This window comes from Leucoraja erinacea, chromosome 20, assembly GCF_028641065.1.
Source record: "Leucoraja erinacea ecotype New England chromosome 20, Leri_hhj_1, whole genome shotgun sequence".
NCBI classification, from domain to species: domain Eukaryota; kingdom Metazoa; phylum Chordata; class Chondrichthyes; order Rajiformes; family Rajidae; genus Leucoraja; species Leucoraja erinaceus.
Genome location: NC_073396.1, coordinates 13,396,680 through 13,423,311, shown reverse-complemented (window position 1 = coordinate 13,423,311; position 26,632 = coordinate 13,396,680). Strand labels below are relative to the sequence as shown.

Sequence of the window (26,632 nt, the reverse complement as noted above, 5' to 3'; positions counted from 1 at the left end):
GTCTCCTAATTTGAGGAAGGACATCATTGCTATTGAGAGAGTGCCGCATAGGTTCACCAGGTTAATTCTGGGATGGCAGGACTGACATATGATGAAAGAATGGATCAACTGGGCTTGTATTCACTGGAATTTAGAAGGATGAGAGGCCATCTTATAGAAACATATAAAATTCTTAAGGGATTGGATAGGCTAGATGCAGGAAAAATGTTTCAGAACCAGGGGGTCACAGTTTAGGAATTAGGGGTAGACCATTTAGGACTGTTGTGAATCTGTGGAATTCTCTGCCACAGAAGGCAGTGGAGGCCAATTCACTGGATATTTTCAAGAGTTAGATTTAGTTCTTAGGGCTAAATGAATCAAGGAATATGTGGAGAAAGCAGGAACAGGGTACTGATTTTAGATGATCAGCCATGGTCATTTTGAATGGCTCAAAGGGCCAAATGGCCTACTCCTGCACCTATTTTTCTATGGTCTAAACTAAACTATAAACTATATTGACCAAGATGATTAAGTGGATGTGAAAATCAATTGATGCTGCACAACAATAAAGAGAAAATAAAAATATAAACACCAAGTTTCAAATGAATTAAGTGGGTCAAGCAGCATCTTTACATTTCACTCATCTTCTTTCCTTAACTGACACCTCTTTTCACCTCTAGCTTTTCTTGTTTATTCCACCCATTTGCCAATCAAACCCGACTCACCCGTATCCACCTTTCACTTGCCAGGCTATGCCCTGCCCCACCTCTCTGTTCTAGTTTCTCGCCACTCCTATAATCAGTCTGAAGAAGGATCGCAACCAGAACCATCGCCTGCCCATTCGTTCCACAGATGTTGCCTGGGCTACTAAGTTCAGTTTACTTTAGAGATATGGCATGGAAACAGGGCAAGTCCACGCCGACCAGCAATCACGCGTACACTGGTTCTATCCGACACACTAAGGACAATTAACCTACAAACCTGCAGGTTTTGTGGATGTGGGAGGAAACCGGAGCACCCGGAGACAACCCATGACCCTGATGCTGTAAAGCAGCAACTCTACCGCTGTGCCACTGTGCTGCCCAATGAGTTGATCCAACATTGCTTGTTTTGCTCAGGATTCCAGCATCTGCAGTTCCTTTTGTCTAGTCTAAATGGATATAGTAATACACTGCAGAAAATACATAGACAAATGTTAGGTTACTATTACTATTAGGTTACTCCAACCAATAAAAAATGATCATACTGCATGTCTTCTCCTAAAGAGGCTTTTAAGGCTTTTACAAGGTGGAGGCAGAGCTGTGCTTTGTGCCTGCCATTAAATAGTGAATTAGTGTTCATAAATACAAGACAGTGAACTGATAAATCTAACAGTAAATTGAGGAAAGCTTCCTCCCAGTGTGGTTAGAATGTGGAACCTCAAACAAGGGAAGTAATTAGGAAATCAGCATGGATAATTCATGGAAACTGGGCTCGTGTGAGAGGCAAGCTGAATCATCAAACTAAACAAGAAGACTGAGGACAGGAGGCTGAGATAGTGCTTCGCTCAGGGGCTATTGTCTATCCTATTTCTGTGATTGAACCCATAAGTGATCTGACCGTGTGGTGGAGAGGGGAGATTTTCTGAATGTTCTTGTGAATATTTTATGGATGCATTCACATAGGGCTCCCACCCTCACTGGTAGCCTTTCTGGGAGATCTGCCTGCCTCAGTGGGCTGATTCGCAAACGTGTCTGGGGATGGTGCAACCTGTAGCCCAGAGCCGAGGTGTGGGTCAAGCCAAGAAAATTGTATCGTCAGCACTACATGAGGCCCAGGACTGGTGGCCTGAATCTGGTAAGAAGGAATGTGGACTAGCTTCTGAAGCTGAGGTAAATTGCAGCCAGGCCTGTAGCAAAAGGATGGAGAATAGGTGAAGACAGCAGGTTGGAAAGTCTAAAAATGGAGCAATTACTGGAGTAACCCAGTGGGTCAGCCAGTGTCGGTGGAGGGAAGTGGACAAACGTCTTTGTGGTCAGGACCCTTCTTCAGACTGATAAAGAATTCAGTAATGATGAACAAGTTGCAATATTCCAGCATCTGCAGTTTCTCGTGTCAGTAGACTTAAATTGGAGCTGGGTTTTTGCCCAGGCTGGGTATATCAAGTAAAAATGATCAAGTACAGGAAATATCAAGTACGAGAAACCGATGCCAGAATCTTTTGGTGATTAAAGAGCTAATGGATTTGAATAAAAAAGTTTACATCACAAAGGTTGGTTTGAGTTAATCCACCAGTTCCTCAGTCATCAATTCTGCTGCTAAATCTGGATTTTGAGAAGCAGCTGAAAGACTTCTTGGTAAAAGATAGATTATCTGCTTATAATTGGATAGGTACGTGTGGGATTTTCCCTGGAAAAACAGAGCAAAGGTTGCGTTGCCGAAAGACTGCAGCAGTGATCCCATAGAGTGCCAAAGCAGACGAGGTTTTGGTGAGTCACTTACACTTGTTCTGTGGCTGAAGCCAGAGTTGAGATGGGAGGAGGAAATGCAGGTGAGCACTTGGAGTCATTTTGAGCGTTTTTGTCAGTTTGGAGGATCTGGGCAGCTCTGGCAAGGCCTGTATTTATTGCCCAATCCCGATTGACATTGACATTAAATGGTCGATTCCAGGACCATTGAAAGGATCTACAGGAGGAGATGCCTCAAAAAAAGCAGTCAATATCATTAAAGATCTATGCCACCCTGACAATGCCCTCATCTCGCAACTATGTTTTGGGTTGAGACCCTTTTTCAGACTGAAGAAAGAGAGTCTGTTTAATGATAACACTCAGGATTTTGGTCTGAAGAGTCTGAAGAAGGGTCTTGATCCAAAACATCACCTATCCATATTATCCAGGGATGCTGCCTGACCTGCTGAGTTACTCCAGCACTTTGTGTCCTTTGGTATATTTACCAGCATCTACAGTTTTTTTGTTTCTACATGATAGTATTGATAGAAGGATTGGATTTGTCCTGTATTTTGTGAACAGAACATATATCTGTAATTTTCCCTGGTATTGGACAGATGCCAGTGCTGGAATTGTACCAGAACTGCTTGACTGGCTCTGGATTACTGGAGATCGTCAGGTAGCAGAATTGGGCTTTGTCTGACCCCATAGTATGTTCTCAATCATTTCTCCGAACAATATATGGTGAATCAAATTGGCTGGAAACTGGCTCCTTATGATCATGTGGTTCTCAGGAATTATGCTGCCACAATAGCTCATCTATTTGGGACTTCTGGCTGGACACAAGCTGTGAACGCTTCAGCCTTGTCATTAACACTGACAAGCCTGGAATTTCCTCCTCTTGTTGGCTGTTCTATTGTCCACCACTATCATGACAAGTGGTTGGACTGTGAAGCTTTGATCTGATCCATTGATTGCGAAATCACAGTTCTATCTATTGCATAGATAGACACAAAGTGCTGGGTTACCTCTGCGGGTCATCCAGCATCTCTGGAGGAAAAGGATAGGTGACATGTTAGGTTGAGACCCTTTTCAGACCTATTGCGTGTTGATTTTGCTGTTTGATATGTATCTAATCCTGAACTGTGGTTCCATTAGGCTGGTACTTCATCGTTTTTAGGTGAGATATTACTCCCAGCTTCTGCCAGGTAGACACAAAATGGAGTAACTCAGCAGGACAGGCAGCATCTCTGGAGAGAAGGAATGGGTGACATTTCGGGTCGAGACCCTTCTTCAGACTGATGACAGGGGAGTGGGCGGGACAGAGATAGAATGTAGTTGGAGACAGTAAGACTGGTGGGTGAAGTGGGAAGGGGGAGGGGATGGAGGGAGAGGGAAAGCAAGGGCTACTTGAACTTGTGGAAGTCAGTGTTCATACCGCTGGGGTGAAAGCTACCCAAGCGAAATATGAGTTGCTGTTCCTCCAATTTGCACTGGGCTTCACTCTGACAATGGAGGAGGCCCAGGACAGAAAGGTCAGATTGGGAATGGGACGGGCAGTTAAAGTGCTGAGCCACCGGGAGATGAGGTAGCTGAGCGGAGACTGAGCGGAGGTGTTCAGCGAAACAATCGCCGAGCCTACGCTTGATCTCGCCGATGTACAGGAGTTGACACCTGGAACAGCGGATACAGTAGATGAGGTTGGAGGAGGTGCGTCAACCTCTGCCTCACCTGAAAAGACTATTGGTGTCCTTGGATGTAGTCGAGGGGGGAGGTAAAGGGACAGGTATTGTATCTCCTGCGGTTGCAGGGGAAAGTACCTGGGGAGGGGGTGGGAAGGGACAAGTTGACCGGGGAGTTGCGGAGGGAACGGTCTCTGCGGAAAGGAGAAAGGGGCGGAGATGGGAAGATGTGGCCAGTAGTGGGATCCCATTGGAGGAGGAGGAAATATTGGATTATATGTATGCGGCGGCTGATGGCGTGGAAGGTGAGGACAGGGGAGACTCTGTTCTTGTTAAGAATGAGGAGAGGGGGAGCAAGAGCGGAGCTGCGGGATATCGAGGAGACCCTAGTGAGAGCCTCATCTATAATCGAAGAGGGGAACCCCCGTTCCCTAAAGAATGAGGACATCTCCGATGACCTGGTATGGAAAACCTTATCCTGGGTGCAGATGGGGCATAGACAGAGGAATTGGGAGTAGGGGATAGAGTCTTTACAGGAAGCAGGGCGGGAAAAAGTGTTGTCTAGATAGCTATGGGAGTCAGTGGGTTTGTGATAGACGTCAGTCAATAGTCTGTCTCCTGTGATGGAGACGGTGATTCCTAGAAACCGTACGGAGATGTCGGCGATGGTGCAAGTGAATTTGAGTGCAGAATGTAAATTAGTTGTGAAATTGAGGAAGTCAGTGAGTTCTGCATGGGTGCAGGTGGTAGCACCAATGCAGACTTCCATACTCTGATTCAGGGTTAATCCCTTAGCTTGACAGTGAAGATAGACCCAGGGAAATGCCAGGCCAAGAAAGTACAGGTTCTGAAGGTGGATACTTCTGCTGCTGATTATCGTGCACAGCTCCCTATGGATGCCCAGTTTTGAGATGCCAGACCTGTTTTGTGTCCATCTTATTCAACACCTTTGTAACACCACACCAGACAGTGAATAGAGTGATTGTGGAGAGGATGGTTCCACCAGTGGAAAAGTCTAGGACCAGAGGCCATAGACTCAGAATAAAAGGATGTTCCTTTATTAAGGAGATGAGAAGGAATTTATTTAGTCAGAGGGTGGTGAATCTGTGGAATTCATTGCCACATACGGCTGTGGAGGCCATCAATTGATATTTTTAAGGCGGAGATTGACAGATTCTTGATTAGTAATGGTGTCAGGGGTTATGGATCGAAGGCAGCAGAATGGGGTTGAGAGGGAAAGATAGATCAGCCACGATTGAATGGCGGAGTAGACTTGATGGGCTAAATGGCCTAATTCTGCCCTTAGAACGTGTGGAGGGGTACTTGGTGTGAAGTGTAGCGAGGATTGGAATATAGTGATGGTCCAAGTATCAGAGGTGGGTTGGTAACAACAAGCTGCCGGGAAATTCACGACTCGTGAGTAGATTGAAGGGGTGAAGGGGTTAGAGTGGGTCACGTCTACTGTGGATATACTGATAACATCTGCATAACCTTTCTATTTGTAAATTATTTGCATTTGTAATAACTAACATTACAGAACATTAAACAAGAGCTAACCTTCTGTGTTACTCATTAAGTAATGTGTAGCCAAGGTGCATATTTCTGTACACACTGTACCAGATGGTCTTTGTCCTTAAACACTGGAGAGATAAGCTTCTATGAACAAAAACTTTCTTGAAAGCAGGGCGGGTCATTTAAATTGATCACAATTCTGTGCAGAACAAGATTCCCTGTTTTTTTCTTTTTAATGCCCAATTACTCTCTCATTGGGTACATCAATCTTGGACCGTTCCTTTTCCACTTTTCCAAAAATCCATCAAAATCAAGAATTTCAGGATGTTAATGAAATAGATCATGTCATTGCAGATGCAAAGGTTAAAGAGAGTTTCCCACGTGCTCCAGGGAAAAAAAGCTATTGTCTATTGTCTATTGTCTATTATCTATTGTTTTAATACTGGGCTTAATAGTGGGCAACATGACCATTTGTTGCCTGCAGAAAGCAACATTGAATTCTCCAAATTTATCTAACCCACTCTTTCTTTCTGTCTGCATCAAAACTGGCCATTTCTGCCTGTTTCACTCTGGTTCAGTTTTTCTGGGGGGTTTTTCATTTGTATAGTCTGACCTGATGGGCATGTCCTACAACCATACCAATAGCAACACATTGCAGAGCCAAAGCGGTATTCACAGGGAACAAAGTCACTGGACCACAGTCTGACACCAAGGTCACTTCGGACAGACAAGCATGACCCCCAGTGGGAAGTGCCCATTGAGCTCCCAGAGTAACAAGAAACAACCCCAAAGTGATTACTACTGCATCTGGAAAAGACCATCTGCAATTACACAATGCGGCAAGCAAACCAACCAATTATCAGGTTTACAGGACACACTGTTACAGTGATGTTGATTGAAAGATAAATCTTGGCAGGGCACAGGAATTCTCTCCCGCACCCCCAGGAGCGGGGCTGGGGAACCTTTCCAAAATGTTAAAATGAAGGACATGTTGAGGAGGCGTGGTTGAGATAATGTCATGGCCGGGGCTTGTCATGTACCTGCACAGGTGATGTTCTTGTGCACCAGGCAGCCCAGTGGTGTGTGCTGCCACACTGTGGGGGATTAAGCACAATTATTTTTTCCAAATACAGCTTTTGTGCCCAATCTCTACAGACCCTGCGCATAATAGGTTGTGGAGGGAATGAGATCGGCTCCAGCCACTGGTGCTGTTCCAGGAGCTCTCACGGGTGACAGGAGAAAGTTTCTGCAGCACTAGTTATTCCCAGACCAGCACAGAATTAAAGCTATTAAAGAGGGACATGAGCTCGGGCTAAGGGAATCCATGTTCTAGCACCCCTGTTCTACCCCCCTCCTCATTCAGACTCCAGGCACACTCTTTATCCTAGTGACCCTGCCAGATTTCACCCAGTGCTGCCTTCCTCTACACATCTGAATGACCATTTTCAGTCTGAACTGTCCCCACTCAACTCCAGGGAGTTTGTGATCACTCAAATCCCTTCCATACCTCGACCGAGAAGGTCTCAGAGCAAGCAATGAGAATGTTCGCTGCAGGTACTCTGTGTGTGAGTGAGTGACTGAGAGGAGGAGAGTGAACAGTCAGATAACAGGGCTGAACAAGGCAGGCGACAGCATGAGAGGGGAAGCAAGTCCGAGAGAGGGACAAGGATGGCCAGTGCAGCAGTGGGATAAGGAGAGCTGGTCTGAGTGGGGAGGATCTAGACTTTTGTTCCACAGACAAACTTGAAAACAAAATATGGCAACTAGGGAACCTAAATTTAAATGAAAATTTTAATGACTGGAATTGCTAACTAGGGCGGCATAGTGGCGCAGTGGCAGAGTTGCTGCCTTACAGCGCCAGAGAGTTTGTACGTTCTCCCTGTGACCACATGGATTTCCTTCGGTTGCTCCGGTTTCCTCCCACATTCCAAAGACATACAGGTTTGTAGGTTAATTGGCCTCTGTAAATTGTCCCTAGTGTGTAAGATAGAACTGGAGGGGGACCAGAGGAGGTTTACAAGAATGATCCCAGGAATGAGTAGGTTAACCGATGTTAAGCATTTATCGGCACTGGGCCTGCACTCACTGCAGTTTAGAAGAATGAGGGGGTGGGGAGGGGGGGGGGGCAATTGAAACATACAGAATAGTTAAAGGCTTGGATGTGGAGAGGATGTTTCCACTAGTGGGACAGTCTAGAACTGGAGGTCATAAGCCTAAGAATTAAAGGATGTTCTTTTAGGAAGGAGATGAGGAGAAATTTCTTGAGTCAGAGGCTGGTGAATCTGTGAAATTCTTTGCCACAGAAGGCTGTGGAGGCAAAGTCAGTGGATATTTTTAAGGCAGAGACAGATTCTTAATTAGTACAGGTGTCAGAGGTTATGGGGAGAAGGCAGGAGAATGGGGTTCAGAGGGAGAGATACAGTAGATCAGCCACGATTGAATGGTGTAGACTTGAAGGGCCAAATGACCTAATCCTACTGCTATTCCTCATGACGTTATAACTGGTGTATGGGTGTTCATTGATCGGCGCAGACTCGATGGGCTAATGGGCCCTCACTCTATCTCTAAACTAAAAATCTACTCACCTCAAAACTGCCGGATTATTGTAAAAGCTGACTGGTTCACTCCTGATGCTCTGGGAAGGGTGGGTGCTCTTTTTTCCTACACTCTTTTCTGCCCTACACTCACTCCCTGCTCATTTCAAATCTCACCCGCACTAATCCCCCTCCCCTTGCACCTGGTATATTTTAATAATCTAATCCCATTCTCCCCTCCCTCTCTGTGCCCTGTGCTATCCAACCCAGTCTAATTCTAGACTCCCTCAATAACCACATAAATGTCACTTTTAATATCCCACCCCATCTGTGCCCTGGAACGTACCATTTTATATAATCCCACTGCCCCCCCCCCCCCACCACACATGAGGGGAATAGTGTATTTACCCAAGGGAGGGGAATCAAAAACAAGAGGAGATATGTTTAAGGTGAGCAGAATAAGATTTAATATTAACCTGGGGCATTTTTTCTATCTGGGGGAGGTGGGCAAGGTGCCATCTTGATTGGAATGGACCAATTATAATGTGGATTATGTTAGGGTAATTGTTTTAGACAGGATGGAATATCAAAGAAAGTAAAAGGAAATGTTGATGATAGTGGGTCATGCATTCTTTAATATCACATTCAGCCCAAACCAATTTCCCCTACAGTATCCACATTATAAAGCCCTCGGTCTATTACCATTTATATTTTTCTCTTTAATTTCCCATTTTGTTAACTCCCTCTCTGCAATGCTTAATCCAATCCAGGTTACTTATTCCCCCCTAGTTCCATACTCTTTTGTTGGCCCATCAAAACATAATTCCATTCTCCCCTCGCTCCCTGCATTCCTCAGTCTACCACCCAGTTGAAACCCATCTCCCCTCACTTACTATACTTTTCCCCTCATTCCTGTAATGAAGGTGTACGGTCTGCTTGTTTTAATGGAGGAGGTCAAGGACAGAAAAGTGGGTATGGGATGCAACGTTACATCGGCAAGACCAAGTGTAGACTAGGCAACCTTTTTGACGAACATTTGCCCACTGTTCACTAAAACCTGCTTATGTTCCATGTTGCCATAACTCCTATTCCAATTCCCCGGATCTGTTTGTCCTTGGCCTTCTCCATTGTCAATGATGTCACACACGAACCAGAACGGCACCTCATAGAACACAGAACATAAAAAAGTACAGCCAGGAACAGGCCTTCGACTCACATGTCTGTGCCAAACTTTAGGCAATGTCAACTAATCTCATCTGCCTTCACATGATCCACATCCCCCTAGTCTCTGCTTATCCAGGTGCCTATCTAAAAGCCTCTAAACACAATTACCATATCTGCCTCCACCACCACCCCTAGCATTATGCTCCTGGCACCCTCTGTAACAAATTGCCCTGCATATCTCCTTTAAACTGACCCACTCACCTTAAAGCCATGCCTTCTTGTCTTTGACATTTCCACTCTAGGAAAAAGGTTTTGACAGTCTACACTATCCCTGCACTCTCATAACTTTATATCTTTATATCATAACATTAGGTCTCCCCTCAGCCTCTGGCACTCCTGTGAAAATAATCAAAGTTTCCGACGCCACATATTCTGCCTTGATGGCTTACAATGCAACATTGTGAACATTGATTTCTCCATTGTCATGTAATACACTCCTATCCCCCTCACTTTCCCCTACAACACCCACCCCTGTCCATGGTCATTTCCCCCTGCATCTCCCACACCTTGTTACTTTTCTTCCTCATCTATTCCTGAATCCCATATTTCCTTTTATCCCCTCTTTTTTCCCCTCCTCTCCACTCATTTTCCTCCCTTCAGCTTTACATTTCAATCCTCGTCCTCTTTCCTTATCTGATACCCTTTTGTCTCCTTTTCACCTCAGATCTTTGTCACTATCTCCACCTGTCTGTCAATCGCCCCCTCACATGTACTCACCTATCACTTACCAGATATGCCCCACCTCAACATTTCTTTTCCAGCTTTCTCAGACAGTCTGTCCATCAGTCTGTCAGTCCCAACCCAAAACGTTACCTGTCCATTCCCTCTATAAATGCTGCCTGATCTGCTGAGTTCCTCCAGCCCTTCATGGTGACCCATTGGGAAAAGGGGAGATGCAACAAGACCTGGGTGTCATGATACACCAGTCATTGAAAGTAGACATGCAGGTGCAGCAGGCAGTGAAGAAAGCGAATGGTATGTTAGCATTCATAGCAAAAAGATTTGAGTATAGGAGCAGGGAGGTTCTACAGCAGTTCTACCGGGTCTTGGTGAGAACACACCTGGAGTATTAGGTACAGTTTTGGTCTCCTAATCTGAGGAAGGACATTCTTGCCATAGAGGGAGTACAGAGAAGGTTCACCAGACTGATTCCTGGGATGTCAGGACTTTCATATGAAGAAAGACTGGATAGACTCGGCTTGTACTCGCTAGAATTTATAAGATTGAGGGGGGATCTTATAGAAACTTACAAAATTCTTAAGGGGTTGGACAGGCTAGATGCAGGAAGATTGTTCCCGATGTTGGGGACGTCCACAACAAGGGGTCACAGTTTAAGGATAAAGGGGAAATCTTTTAGGACTGAGATGAGAAAAACATTTTTCACCCAGAGAGTGGTGAATCTCTGGAATTCTGCCACAGAATGTAGTTGAGGTCAGTTCATTGGCTATATTTAAGAGGGAGTTAGATATGGCCCTTGTGGCTAAAGGGATCAGGGGGTATGGAGAGAAGGCAGGTTACAGAGTTGGACGATTAGCCATGATCATATTGAATGGCGGTGCAGGCTCCTGCACCTATTTTCTATGTTTCATTTTTTACCTTGAGTTTGCCCACTTACAATTTGAAAAACTATTTGGCCCAACACTATGAAAGAGATGTGCTCCAACAACCATAAAGTACTAATTGTTTCCAATCATTACTCTTGATTCATCAGTTCTGCCTCATGAGTGGAAATTCACAAGCAGATAGTGGCAAGGTCTCTGCCAGAGGATGCCCATAAAGTTCAGGGAAATCTGTACTTGCTTGTCCATGTAATCTCTCTCTCTCCCTCACACACACATAAATGCACACAGACACAGATGCACACAGATGTGTGGACACAGTCACACAGACATACACACACAGACAAAAGTGCACACATATGTCTATATACACACAGATACACAAGCATACTGTGTGCTCAAAAATACACATATATATTGATACAGAGGTATGCACACAGATATTATATAAATGCACGTGTATATACACACACACATACATAGTCTCTGAAGAAACAATATCCCCAGTTCTGTGGCCAAGCACTCATCAGCTACGGAAAGATGCAAGCCTAGACTTTTGTTCTGGCCCCTTTTTACAGCTTTGGATGTTAAAGCTAAATGCCTCAGTTACTGTGATCATGGAGTGTGTTCTGACGGAAGAGGATTGGAGGTAAGTTGGTTTCAATGGCACACAGTTAGAATTGTGGGGTTGTAAACATCATGTAGGGATTATCGTTGGGTTAGTGTGGCTTTAGCAGATGAAGCTCCACCACCTCACATTCCCCTTCTCCTCCACCACACGTTCGCTTCAATGGTACAATGGTTCAATGGACATTTATCGTCACATATGTAATTAAATATTGCTTTGTAAAATTCATTTTCCATATAGTGCTGGTGCCGGCACCATTTTATCAGGTTCCCAGTGGGGTGGGAGATTGCAAGCTTTACATGGTCCGCCCTGTTTCGACGAATGCAATCAACCTGCTGTGCACAATCAGCTAAGATCAAATAGAACAAGTTGTCCTCCAACTTTAGGCTGTGCACGCCATAAGGTTCCCAGTCTTGGCCTGGCCAAGCGTGGCCACGGTGTTCTCCGCTGCTGTTCCGCCTCTGTAGGCTGCGTCTAGACCACATGCTCAGCCGCTTTGATCACCGCGGGGTCCAGCTGAGAACCTCACATTCCGCTCCTCCTCCACCACCTCACTCTCCCCTTCACCCCACACTCCCCTCCGCCACCTCCCCTCCTCCACCCCCACACTCCTCTTTTCCACCACCTCACTTACTACATTAACCCCTTCCCCCCACCACCACCTTTCTACTTCTTCTGACTCCATGGTTGATCCAGATAATTTAGCTGAGGAACAGTAATCCTATTAGATCATCATCATCATCATCTTCTCTGAAATATATTAATTATTTATTGTTCATAATGTAACTCGTGACTTGTGTATTGATGTAAAATGGTTTAGATTCTCTTTAAGGACTGTACCCTCTGCAAAAACTGAAGACTTACTGCACTCTCTATCTTTGCTACTTCCCCTTTCTCTGAAGATTAAAAAATTTGTTATGGTTTCAGTCGTGATCAATTTCTATTTTAATTTTAAGGTTTTGAACTACGTTGAAGTTGCCTGTGTATTCTCACGTGGAGTTGCAGCAAAACTCCCCAATTATTATAGTCCCTTTGCAATCTATATCTCTAACCTCAACTGCTGCATCCATTGTTCCCAGTGTGGCCTCATGTAATTCGTCGAGACAAAGTGTTGACTCGGCGATCATTTCACAGAACACGAGCTCAGTGCACCAAGGCTTAGTGGAACCCCCAGTTGGCAACAATTTTAACTGCTCTTCCCAATCCCATGCTGACCGTACTATTCTGGGCTTCCTTAGGCTTCCTCCATTTCCAGAGTGAGGCCACATGCAAACTGGAGCTTACAACCCCTTGGTATTGAATTCTCCAATTTTAGGTAACCTCCCCCCTTCCCCTTCTTCCCCCACCACTTCCCACTCCTCTTCCCCCTCCCCCTCATGTGCCCCATCTGGACTCGTACCTATTTCTCCCCTCACCCTCCCTTTCCACATACAATCCTTCATCTAGCTTCACAATTCGCAACTCTTCAATCTTTAAACTTTCTGTCCTTTCATCCCTGGCTTTTGTCCAACCATCCGCCTATCAAAAAAAAACCATTAACCGTATCCTATTTCTCTGGCATAGGTACCTAAGATGGACACAAAATGCTGGAGTAACTCAGTGGGTCAGGCAACATCTCTCGAGAAAAAGGAAGGGTGACGTCTCAGGTCGGGACCCTTCTTCAAGCTGGAAAGGGTCCCGACCCGAAACGTCCCTCGTCCGTTTTCTTGAGAAATGCTGTGTTACTCCTGCTGAGTTACTCCAGCATTTTGTGTCTATATTTGGTATAAACCAGCACCTGCAGTTCTATGTTTCCACCGATTATCTGCCAGGCTTTGTCCTACCCCTCCCCTCTTCCTGCTTTGTTCGCTTCACCTCACTACAATCAGTCTGAAGACGGATCCCGCCTTGAGACATTACCTATCTATGTTCTCCAGAGATGCTGCCCGACCCGCTGAGTTACTCCAGCACTTGATGGAAAAATTTAGATGGATTGAGACTGGACAAGCATGGCTAAATGCTGCCCTCTAGTGCTGAGAAAGGAAGTCGGGAACAGCACCTAGCTATGTTAATTTCAGCAGATTCTGATACAGTTGTGTGCAGTGGTTTGGAACCTCAGGTTAATTCCTGGGATGGCAGGACTGTCATATGTGGATAGAATGGAGCAGCTGGGCTTGTATACTCTGGAATTTAGAAGGATGACAGGAAAACATTCAAACATAAGATTATTAAGGATTTGGACACGTTACAGGCAGGAAACATGTTTCCGGTGTTGGGGGAGTCTAGAGCCAGGGGCCACAGTTTAAGAATAAGGGGTAAGCCATTTAGAACGGAGAAGAGAAAAAACTTTTTCACACAGAGGGTTGTGAATCTGTGGAAATCTCTGCCTCAGAAGGCAGTGAAGGTCAATTCTCTGGATGCTTTCAAGAGAGAGTTGGATAGAGCTCTTAAAGATAGTGGAGTCAAGGGATATGGGGAGAAGGCAGGAACGGAGTACTGATAGTGGATGATCAGCCATGATCACAGTGAATGGTGATGCTGGCTCGAAGGGCTGAATGGCCTACTCCTGCAACAAATTGTCTATTGTCTATCGTCAGCAGTGCAGAAACTGTACTATCGGTACAGAGGGGGTTTTGATTAATTTGGTCCAAGCACTACGAACCGAGGACTCGGGAACACAAAACAAATTGTCTAATGCTTAGGTGCAGTTTATTTTGTGTGACTGCATGGAAACATGCAGTCACACAAACTTCAGCCCACCGAGTCCATAGTGACCATCGATCACCAGTTTCGCACCCATTCCCTACACGCTAGGGACAATTTACAGAGGCCAATTAATCTACAAACCTACACGTCTTTGTGATGTGGGAGGAAACGGGAGCTCTGGTGGAAACCCATGCAGTCACAGGGAGAATGTGCAAATTCCACATTGACGTAGTATTAACAGAAACCCCACATTATAAGAACAAAGCCCTGTTGTTTCCTTTCCTGGTAAATGTTATTCCAGTCAACATGGCTAACGCAGATGATCTAGTCACTGCCACACTACTTTTTATAGGGGCGTACTGAGTACAGGCTGCCGGCACTTCACTTTGGACCAATGACCGTCCTTTACACTTTCAAAGCACACCACTGAAACAGGGTGCTTTGGAACATGAACCATAGAAACACAGAAAATAGATGCAGGAGTAGGCCATTCGGCCATTCGAGCTAGCACCACCATTCAATATCATCATGGCTGATCATCCAAAATCAGTACCATTCCCGCTTTCTCCCCATATCCCTTGATTCCGTTAGCCCTAAGAGTTATATCTAACTCTTGAAAACATCCAGTGAATTGACCTCCACGGCCTTTGTAGCAGATAATTCCACAGATTCACAACTCACTGGGTGAGGAAAATGTTTTTTCCTCATCTCAGTCCTAAATGGACTGGTATTAATGAATAAGGTCTTATTATTATCTTACAGTTGACCCATCATCTGACCAAAAATGTGATGCTTGATTTCCACCAGTCCCGTGGCTAAGAGGGAGCCATGTCCTGTACAGAGGCAATTGAACGATTTCCAATGCAACATCAGGTGGGAAGTAAATATAACAGAGAACTGAACCCAGAACTGCCAGCTCTGGCTAGTGTGGTAACAAACCACTGTTGCCCCTTCCCAACAGACAGCGAGCCGCTCTGTTTGGGTGTTGCAGCTGTATTCTCGAAGACCACACTGAACATGTTTCAGAGCATTGAAATCCAGTAAATAGCGAGCAGCTGGAGGGATTTTACTTGTTTTGATCAGACACTTGTTCCACCTGTTGTCTGGCTGAGAGACACCTGCTGAACACTGCGTGAACACTGCGGGGAATGCAGTCTCTCTCTCGGTTATGTTGCAACTGCAATGCCCGGGACCCGGTTCGTTTGAGATGAACTACACTGTTGTATTCCCATATGAAAAGGAGAAGGCCGAACATTTAACATTGGTTGCAGCACTGAAAGGCGCTGAAGGAACACGGAGGGTCAGGCAGCATCTTCAGACCGAAGAAGGGTCCCGGCCTGAAATGTTGACTGCCCATCTCCCTCCACAGATGCTGTCTGACCCGCCGAGCTTTTCCAGCACTTTGTGTTTTGCACAAAAAATCCAGCATCTGCAGTTTCTTTTGTCCCCACTGCCGCACTTTAGAGATGCGACCCATGCAAATTATGTTTTCCTTCAGTGTTACTATTAACATCCGAATTTCAGAGCTACAGGCGTTTAATAAAATGGTTCTTGGGGTGAGGAGCTTGATCTTTAGAGTTGAGAATTCTCTGAAGCACAGATGGGGTTCACATGTGATTTGACATGTGCTCTAAACGGGGAAGAACAATGCAGCCTGGTGTCCTAGTACATCAATCACTGAAAGTAAGCATGCAGGTACAACAGGCAGTGAAGAAAGCTAATGGCATGTTGGACTTCATAACAAGAGGAGTTGAGTCTAGGAGCAAAGAGCTTCTTCTGCAGTTGTTCGTGGCCCTGTTAAGACCATACCTGGAGTATTATATGCAGTTTTGGTCTCCTAATTTGAGGAAGGAAATTCTTGCTATTGAGGGAGTGCAGCAGCGTAGGTTCACGAGGTTAATTCCCGGGATGGCGGGACTGTCATGTGATGAAAGAATGGAGCGACTGGGCTTGTATTCACTGGAATTTAGAAGGATGTGAGAGGATCTTATAGAAACATGTAAAATTATTAAGGGATTGGACACGATAGATGTAGCAGCAGATTTTTATATCGTTCAAGAGATTACTCCCTCTAGCCACTAAGTGGACTACATGATTAAGGAGAATGTTGTAATACACATGTGAGCTTTCCGTCGGGGACCTTCAGAGCTTCTTCACAGATAAATCTTCATAACACAGTCTTTTGATTAATGGATTCTTTATTTTTGATGAAAAGCAATAAGGTATACATCCAACCTTCTTCCGACTCGTATACTATAATCTTCTTTAACCCCCAGCATATCGCTTTGAAGGTTAGAAAACTCCTCATGTCTCCGTTATGCTTCGCATGGTCTCCTCATGCAGATTGCCTTCCTCAGATTGCCTTCCTCATGCAAGTCCCAAACTAAACTAAAAACTAAGCTTCAGTACAAGAAACTTAGCTCCAAACATGCCCTAAAATACATCATAAATCCCACCCACAATATAACGGGCAGTCTAAAATTTAAAGACACATGAAATAATGAATGACACACAAAACAAGGCAAATGGCCACTATAATAGATGCAGGAAACACGTTCCCGATGTTGGGGGAGTCCAAATCCAAGGGTCATCGTTTAAGAATAAGGGGTAGGCCATTTAGAACTGAGATGAGGAACTTTTCCACACAGAGCTGTGAATTTGTGGAATTCTCTGTCTCAGAAGGCAGTGGAGGCCAATTCACTGAAAGCATTCAAAAGAGAGTCTGTTTGTTATTTCGTCTTTTTTTTTAGTATTAAAAGTCTGTGTAAATGTTCTCTGGTTTGTTTTATGTGGGGGGAGGGGGAGGGGAAACTTTTTTTCCCGTTTCTTACTTTGCCGGAGATGCGCTTGATTTTCAGATCGCATTCTCCGGTCGCTCTGCGGTCTACCATCCAATGAGCTGGAGGCCTCCTCGGACTGACCTTGGGTCCCACTGCGGGGTGTGGACTTACATCAGAGTCGATCCATTGCCTGGGATCACTCCAACTGCGGCCTGCGGACTTTACATCGGGAGCTCGCAGTCTCGGGAGAGGCCGTGGATGTCGGGAGCTCCAATGTCGCAAAAGGTTTGACCAGCCCCAACGCAGGGTACAATCAACCAGTGCAGGGGAGCTGACATCCCCCCGATACAGGAACTGATTGCCTCGACGAGGTGGGCCCAAACGCCGCAGGCTAAGATCGTCCTGTCAAGGGAGGGCGCGGGAGAGCTATGGGAAGGGAATGATCTTTTTTTTGCTATCCATCGCAGTGAGGAATGTGGAGGAGTCACTGTGATGGATGTTTATGTTAAAATGTGTTTTGTGTGTTCCGTGGCTTTTTATTTGTATGACTGACTTGGCAAATGAAATTCCTCACATGTTGCAAAACATACTTGGCTAATAAAGTATTATTGTGATTGTAATTGTATTTGTGTATCTTTGTAAATTGTGGAGACCCTCGATGCTGCCAGAGAAATGTTCCATTGGCAGACAAATCGGTAACTACAAGATACAGATTTGAGGGATTTTGTCCGACATGGGCAGATGGGGCATCTTGGTTGGCATGGACATGTTGGGCTGAAGAGCCTGTTTCCATGTGTAAGAGACATTTAATTCTGCCGTAGACACAAAATCCTGGAGTAACAGTGGGATAGGCAGCATCTCTGGAGAGAAGGAATGGGTGACGTTTCGGGTCGAGGCCCTTCCTCAGACATGTCAGGAGAAAGGGAAACAAGAGATATAGAGAGATACAGAACATGAATGAAAGATATGCAAAAAAGTAACAATGATAAAGGAAACAGGCCATTGTTTGCTGTTTGGGTGGGGAAGGGATCGAGGGAGAGGGAGTGCAGGGGTTACTTGAAGTTAGCAAAATCAATATTTATACCCCTGGGTGGTAAGCTGCCCAAGCAAAATATGAGATGCTGTTCCTCCAATTTGTGATTAGCCTCACTGGAGGAGGCTTAGGACAGAAAGGTCTGTATGGGAAGGGGAATTAAAGTGTTTGGCAACCGGGAAATCAGGTAGGTTCAGGCGGACTGGACGAAGGTGTTCAGCAAAACGTTCACCCAGTTTACGTTTGGTCTCGCCGATGTATAAGAGTCCACATCTTGAACACTGGGTACAGTAGATGAGGTTGGAGGAGGTGTAAGTGAACCTCTGCCTAACCTGAAAGGACTGTCAGGATCCCTGGATGGATTTGAGGGAGGTATAGAGACAGGTGGTGCATCTCCTGCAGTTGCAGGAGAACGTATATTCTGCCCCTTTCTATTTGTTCCAATAAATCTCAAAACACGCTGGGTGTGGTTCCTTAGGTGTGCTGAACAATATTCATCACTGGATGTGGATATCTAATGTGGATATTTATTAACCTCAGTTGTGCTTTTGGAACTCTGCTATGCAAAATGTAACTCAGATGTTTGGATGTAAAACAACATGAATTACCTAATTCATTAAGTGTGAAAAGAATCCATAACAATTTCAATGTGCTCAGTTAAGATTCTAAGATATGCAAGTTTATCTTATTTCAATGCCGAATATATCAAGACTGTACAAATTAAAATAGAAACCTCAAATTAAAAGTAGTAATTTTTGAATACTCGAAATATCCTAATTTGTCTGGAATACATGAATTGCATTTTCCGAGTCACTTCAGTATTTTATGTAGCTGTACCGTTGTTATATTATATGTAAACGTTGCACCTGTCTTGGTTTCTTGGTCCTCCAACAAATTCCAAATGGAATATAAACTGGAGAGGGTGGAGGGAGGACTTTACTGGTCAAGTAACATAATAATGTGCTGAACCTGGATAATTTAAGGGTTGTGTGTGACAGTGAGCACATCAGTGTAAACACAGTGGCAAGAAATGAGCACAGGCAGGCAGGTTGCTGTGTCTGACCTTTCACTGCTCCATTCCCTCTACATGAGCCTCTGGGAAGGAAAGATCCTATAGGATTCCCAGCAAAGATCCTCTGGGAAGCAAAGATCCTATAGGATTCCCAGCAAAGATCCTCTGGGAAGCAAAGATCCTATAGGATTCCCAGCAAAGATTCTCTGGGAAGCAAAGATCCTATAGGATCTTTGCTGGGAAGGGCGGCGACCGGAGCTGGGGCCTGCGGTTGCCTGGCGACCGGGGTCGAGCAGCGCCGAGTCGGTCACGTGCTCAGGCCCGCTTCCGCAGCCCACCACCGCTTCCGGGCCGGCCTGCCGAATGGCCGCGCGTCCGGCGGGCGATGGCGATGGCGACTCGGGACAGGGCGGCGATCTCTCGCCATCATCATCATCACCACCACCGGCGGCAACAGCAGCAGCAGCGGCGGCTCGCTCGGCCCTCCTGGCGCTCGGCCGCAAGCACCGTGTGTGCATGGTGTCGGACTTCTTCTACCCCAACATGGGCGGGGTGGAGAGCCACATCTACCAGCTGTCGCAGTGTCTGATCGAGCGCGGCCACAAGGTGATCGTGCTGACCCACGCGTACGGCGAGCGGCGCGGCGTGCGCTACCTGCCCCACGGACTCAAGGTCTACTACCTGCCGCTGCGGGTCATGTACAACCAGTCGACGGCCACCACCCTCTTCCACAGCCTGCCGCTCGTGCGCTGCGTGCTGGTGCGCGAGCGCGTCAGCGTCGTGCACGCGCACAGCTCGTTCTCGGCCATGGCCCACGGACGCGCTCTGGCACGCGCGCGCGCTGGGGGTGCGCACCGTCTTCACCGACCACTCGCTCTTCGGCTTCGCCGACCTCAGCTCGGTGCTGACCAACAAGCTGCTCACTGTGTCGCTGTGCGATGCCAACCACGTCGTCTGCGTCTCCTACACCAGCAAGGAGAACACCGTGCTGCGGGCGGCGCTCTGCCCCGACTGCGTCTCTGTCATCCCCAATGCCGTCGACCCGACCGACTTCATCCCCGAGCCTCGCCGGGCCGAGCCGGGCGCTGTCACCGTGGTGGTGGTCAGCAGGCTGGTGTACAGGAAAGGTACGGTTTTGGGGACTAGTCCTCTTCAGTTTTCTCTTCAGAATATAAAAGGCATGCTCAATTGGGTTCAGATCCGGTGATTGACGGCCACTCAAGAATTGACCATTTTTTAGCTTTGGAAAAACTCCTTTGGTGTTTTAGCCGTATGTTTGGGATCATTGTCTTGCTGTAGAATGAACCGCCGGCCAATGAGTTTTGAGGCATTTGTTTGAACTTGAGCCCATAGGATGTGTCTATACACTTCAGAATTCATTATGCTACCACCATCACCAGTTGTATCATCAATGAAGATAAGTGAGCCAGTACCTTCAGCAGGCATACATGCCCAGGCCATAACACCCCCACCACTGTGTTTCACAGATGATGTGGTATGCTTTGGATCTTGGGCAGTTCCTTCTCTCCTCCATACTTTGCTCTTGCCATCACTCTGATATAAGTTAATCTTCGTCTCATCTGTCCACAAGACCTTTCTCCAGAACTGTGGTTGCTCTTTTAAGTACTTCTTGGCAAACTGTAATCTGGCCATCCTACTTTTGCAACTAACCGGTGGTTTGCAAATTGCAGTGAAGCCTCTGTATTTCTGTTCATGAAGTCTTCTGCAAACAGTAGTCATTGGCAAATCCACACCTGACTCCTGAAGAGTGTTTCTGATCTGTCAGACAGGTGTTTGGGGATTTTTCTTTATTATAGAGAGAATTCTTCTATCAGCTGTGGAGTTCTTCCTTGGCCTGTCAGTCCCTTTGCGATTAATAAGCTTCCCAGTGCTCTCTTTCTTCTTAATGATGTTCCAAACATTTGATTTTGGTAAGCCTGAGGTTTGGTGGATGTCTCTAACAGTATTATTCTTGTTTCTCAGTCTCATAAGGGCTTCTTTGACTTTAATTGGCAAAACTTTGGTCTCTTATACCTGCATTAAGGAGGCTTTTAAACATACCTGAGCAATTACAACCACTTGTGAAGCCACGTGTGCCAAACATTATGGAGCCCTGAAATGGGGGGGACTATGCATAAACATAGCTGTAATTTCTACATGGTGAAACCAAAATGTAAAAAAAAAACCTTTAATAATATCAGACAATGTGCAATTTAACCACATGTGATTTTTTTTTTTTCTATTACATTGTGGGGTAAAGAGGCAAATAAATAAATGATGGGTCTTTGTCCCAAACATTATGGAGGGCACTATACACTACTTTTTGTTTTTATTTCACCCTCTCCTTTTCGAAGATATTCTTCAACCAATTTTGACGGATAATGTTAAAAGAAATACTCTCTGGTAATATGCAAGGCCTTCCATTTCATCTTGCTTTAGCCTGATTACACTCATGTAAAGTATGTTGTTTTGTGTAATTTTAAAATGTCCATTTAATGGATAACAATGTTATCACTCAAGTGCTGCATTATATTGTTTAAGACTTGCATTTATTATTTATTTTATTTTATTTTAAATCACGTTTTAATTCCAAAAGAAAAGCAGATTATGAATGTTCTGATTTGGAGAATCTTCTATGTACTATACTGACAAATGTATGAGAACACACCAGGTTATATTGAATTGAATTGAATTTATTGTTTTAGGTTTGAGCTTTATATTTTTTTTATTTGCTCATGTTAATATTTGTTAATACACATTTAGGAATTGATTTACTTGCTGGGATAATTCCTGAATTGTGCCTTAAATATCTGGATTTACACTTTCTCATTGGTGGTGAAGGACCTAAACGAATAGTATTAGAGGAAGTTCGGGAAAAGTACCAACTTCATGACAGGTAATGAGACATTGTCAAACTTACTTCCCTTATGAGATAGGAAACAGAAGTATTTGTTGGTCTTCGTCATAAATGTTGGTTTAATTTATAAGTAATTTTGAATTACCAGACATTACATGCTGTTTATATACTGCATGCTTAGTATTAGTTTAGAGATAGTGTGGAAACAGGCTCCTCGGCCCACGAAGTCCATGCCGACCAATAATCACCGTACACAAGTTCTATCCTACACACTAGGGACAATTTAAAACGGTAATTAACCTACAAACGTGCAAGTTTTTGGTATGTGGGGGGGAGGGGGGGGGGAAAGGAGGGGAGGGAGGGGGGGGGGGAGAGAGAGGGGGTGGAGAGAGGAGGGGGTTGGCGCGAGCGTGCTTCTACTAAAGCTCTCAGGCGCTCCTTGGCAGCTTTCGGGAAACCCACGCCGATGCGCTAGCGTGGGAAACAGTGTGCAGCGGGCCGCTCCTCTCGGCAGCTCTCGGATGCTCTCGGGAAAACCCGAACCGAGGCGCGAGTGTGCTTCGACCAAAGCTCTCGGCAGCTCTCGGGAATCTCGGGCCGAGGCACAAGTGTGGAAAACAGTGCGCAGCGGGCCACGAGGAGAAGAGCCATTGTGATGGCATCAGCTCGTTAACTTTAAAAAATATTTCAGATTGGTGAACAATTTTAATAAATAACTCAAGAAATAATGAATCAAATTTTCAGATAAGGCGATTTTTTACATCATGGCGTAAATATCTTTCGGAATATGTAAAAATGTCACCGTTAGCGCATCGTGTTTTCGAGGAGATGTGAATCACAGACTAGCAAACAAATACACAAATAAATAAATCCACATCCAAGATCAGAGTTTTATAATTATAGAGAAAGTCTTTTAGAATTTTTTTTTTAAATCCTTGCTGGTTTGCTGTAACATTCGTACTGAGAAATTGTGCTACAATTTGGCGGTTAAAACATGGCTACCTTGAGACCAGCACCCAATCAGGCCTCCTTCGAGAACAAAAAATGAAATTGATCAAAACGACAGCTGATTATAGTATTGGGGTGATTTATATCTAGAAACCAGTACTACATGATATCTCGAGCATAAATTGATGCTTTACCATGCAGCAGACAGAGAATAAAACTTTTCACTCAGAGAGTGGTAGATAAGTGGAATGAGCTGTAGTAGAAGCAAGTGCAATTGCAACATTTAAAATACATTTGGACAGGTATATGGATAGGTAAAGTTGAGGAGCAAATAGGACCAGCTCAGAGAGGCAACTAGGTCAGTATGGACAAGAGCCTTTTTTCATGCTGTGTAAGTCTGACACTAAAATCCTATCTTGAATCCTATATTAAAGCTAGACATGTTGCTCAATTTAATGCGATTCATCTGCAATACTTTATGTTACTTATTAAGTATGTATTTATCTTTGCTTTAACTTTATAATGGTTTGCTCTTTTTACAGAGTTCGACTTCTAGGTGCCCTTGAGCATAAAGATGTGAGAGATGTTTTGGTGCAGGGTCACATTTTTCTCAACACTTCTCTGACTGAAGCTTTTTGTATGGCAATAGTGGAAGGAGCAAGTTGTGGTCTTCAGGTAAAGCTATTCTGAATTTTCCGCTCTATAGAAATTCTAGGTCAGATATGGTAAACAATAGAATTCACATTATCGTGAATTTGAAAATAATCTTCTCAATCAAAATTTCCTGTGCTTTATTAATAATTGAATACATTTATTAAAGGTGAATGGAAGAATTAATGCTACCAGAAAGATCAGTATTAACATTTACATTTATGTCTATACAATTGAAATTATTAAATTATTTCCTTCACTTATCAGCCCCTCAGTCAACAGAGTGGGCTAAAATCAGCAAACCCACAGAGTAGTTTTGTCCATTCATGTAGAAATGCTTGAGAGCCACAGTTGGTGTTGGGCTTTGAAGACCCTCAGCAGAAATTCTGATTCTGCAAATGGGGAGAGGAGCATGGGGTATTCAGCAGGGAGATTTCTTGCCATTGTTGACAGGAAATTATGTGGCATTATCTAGTCTGCATTTTTAGATTATACAGCATGCAAACAACTCATCCATGCTGACCAAGTTACCTAACCCGAGTTAGTCCCACTTGTCTGTATTTGGCCTATATCTCTCTGAACCTTTCCTATCCATGTGCTTATCTAATTGTTATAATTGTACCTGCCTCTACTACTTCCTCTGGCCGCTTGTTCCACATCCTCAACCCTCGAGAAATCGTTGCCCCTCAGGTGCCCTTTAAATCTATTCCATCTCTCTTTGAATCTATACTCCCTAATTTTAGACTTTCTTTCTGCAGGAAAAAGACTGTAATCATTAACTATCTCGGCCCCTCGTGATTTTATACACCTTTATAACGTCACCCTTCAGCCTCCTACGCTCCACGCAAAAAAGCCCCAGCCCATCCGGCCTCCTTATAATTCAAGCCCTCCACTCCCAGCAATGCAGTGCCCTCCTTAATGTTTGGGAGAAAGACCCATCATTTATTTATTTTCCTCTGTCTAAACACTGCTGTAATTTCTACATGGTGAAACCAAAATGTATAAAACTGGCATTCATTAAAATCTGACAATGTGCACTTTAACCACGTGATTTTTTTTCTATTACAAATCTCAAATTGTGGAGTACAGAGGCAAATAAATAAATAATGGGATTTGTCCCAAACATTGTGGAAGGCACTGTATTTTTGTGAAGCCCCGCAGTATCTTGAGGCGCCTTAGAGCAGTTCCCCCTTCTCTCCCCTGTCCCTTCACTGTTCTTTATCATGCTCCTATTTTTGCTATCTGAAATGCTGTTGGATAAGATCTGCTCTGGGAATGCGGTAAAGACTGGAGGTTTACTGGTAGAATTTGATTCACAATATAACAATAAGAGGCTTTTGCTTGATTAATACCATTGCCGCCTTCTGCACCAGTCTGCTGGTGTTATTAAAGAGCACCACGGAGTCACTTAGACCAGATTAGCCTTTGGATGGTGATGGTTACTGAATTATTCCCCCTTTTGCATGCATTGTCCACCAATCCCATATTGAACTGGTATCTCCAGTGAATGCTGTTATTTGTTTTATTTATACGTTTACAATTAATCTATATTTGTATTTTTCTTCATGCCTTAATTTCAAAACTAGGTTGTTCTCTTCTTTTATAACAGGTTGTCAGTACAAAGGTTGGTGGGGTGCCAGAGGTTCTACCTGAGGATCTTATCATATTATGTGAGCCCACTGTGAAGTCCTTGTGTGAAGGATTGGAAATTGCCATTACTCGCCTACGACTGGGTTCACTGCCACCAACGGAAACAATCCACAACAGAGTGAAGAACTTGTACACATGGAGAAATGTGGCTGAGCGTACTGAAAAGGTGCATACTTCCTGTAAAGTAAATCATTTAACCTTAGCATACAGTGTGTCTGAATGAAACTATATATTATGATGTGCCATTGAGATGTTAAATTATTTTGTAAAGTATGCAGAATTAAAACCAGGAAACCTATCTTTGGTGCAATGATGCAAAAGAGCACCAATATCTGTTAATTATCCATTATCCATTAAATTCTTATAAAATAAGACATAAACCAAAGTAAGTAAGTTTAAATCACAGTATCCTATGAAGTAGAAACAGGTATGGGCAGTTCAGCCCTTCAAGCATGCTCCACCATTCGGTACGATTAGAGCTTATCTTTTACCTCTGCGTCATTGTCTTGTGCTAGGCTCCCGTAATATCTCCTGTCAGATTGATTCTTAGTTTAGACTCTCCAGCTTGGTGAAGGATCCATGTGGCATCTACCCTGTTAGTCCATCTAAGTGTGTATGTTTTGATTACATCGCTTCTCCCTCCCTCAGAAAATTCAGGCGCTTTCTACATGGGTTGTTCCTTTTAGGATAGGATTTTGGTAATAATCTGGTGAACCTTGGTTGGATGCTCTCAAACTAAGTATATTCATCCTGGGGTGAGGGCAACAAAACTACTCACAAGATCTCACCAAACTCTAATTTCAAGAAGATTTTCTTACCCATATATTCTCATGTTCTTAAAATAAACACTGATTTACCATTTGCTGTACTTTGTCCCTCTCTTGCTTTGAAGGCAATGATCCCAGATGCAGCACTAATACGTAACTGGTTGCTTCTAATCTTATTCCTTGTGATTTTGTTTTAGGTTTATGACCGAGTGGCTAAAGAAGCGGTGTTGCCAATGAACCAACGACTGTACAGATTAATAACCCACTGTGGTCCTGTGGCTGGCTGTATTTTTGCTTTAGTTGCTGTTTTGGACTTCTTTTTCTTGTTGGTCTTGAGATGGTTAGTTCCAGATGACATGATTGACATTGCTGTTGATGCCACAGGTGTGAATGGAGCTTGGAAACAACAAGAACTTGCAACAATTGAAAAACATAAGAAAGCTCTACCTCATACTGAAAGAAGCAATCGCAAAGTACAAGTTGATGCTGCTAGGGATTTGGACTCGACTGGATCATAAATTGTTTTTGGCAGCTTTTGTTTTGTTTGACAACGTATCAGTTTAGTTTCCTGTTGCAGAAGTCGCCATTCTAAACTTCAGCTACACAGAAATCGTGCAGATTTGTTATACGCCAGGGATTTAAACAAAATAATGTAATTGACAATATTTCTATATTGGTATAATAATTACAGCTTCCCAAAAAGCT

The 26,632-nt window shown here is 44.3% G+C and overlaps 1 protein-coding gene across 1 annotated transcript; it reads left to right on the top strand.

The window, feature by feature from the left end:
- The first annotated feature begins 1,718 nt into the window (after nucleotides 1–1,718).
- On the top strand, nucleotides 1,719–26,632 carry piga (phosphatidylinositol glycan anchor biosynthesis, class A). Its single transcript, XM_055651904.1, is given in 7 exon segments — nucleotides 1,719–1,850; nucleotides 19,283–19,870; nucleotides 19,872–20,181; nucleotides 21,818–21,950; nucleotides 23,402–23,534; nucleotides 25,120–25,326; nucleotides 26,125–26,632. Coding segments are annotated over 7 exon segments (1,824 nt in total). The 3' UTR covers nucleotides 26,446–26,632.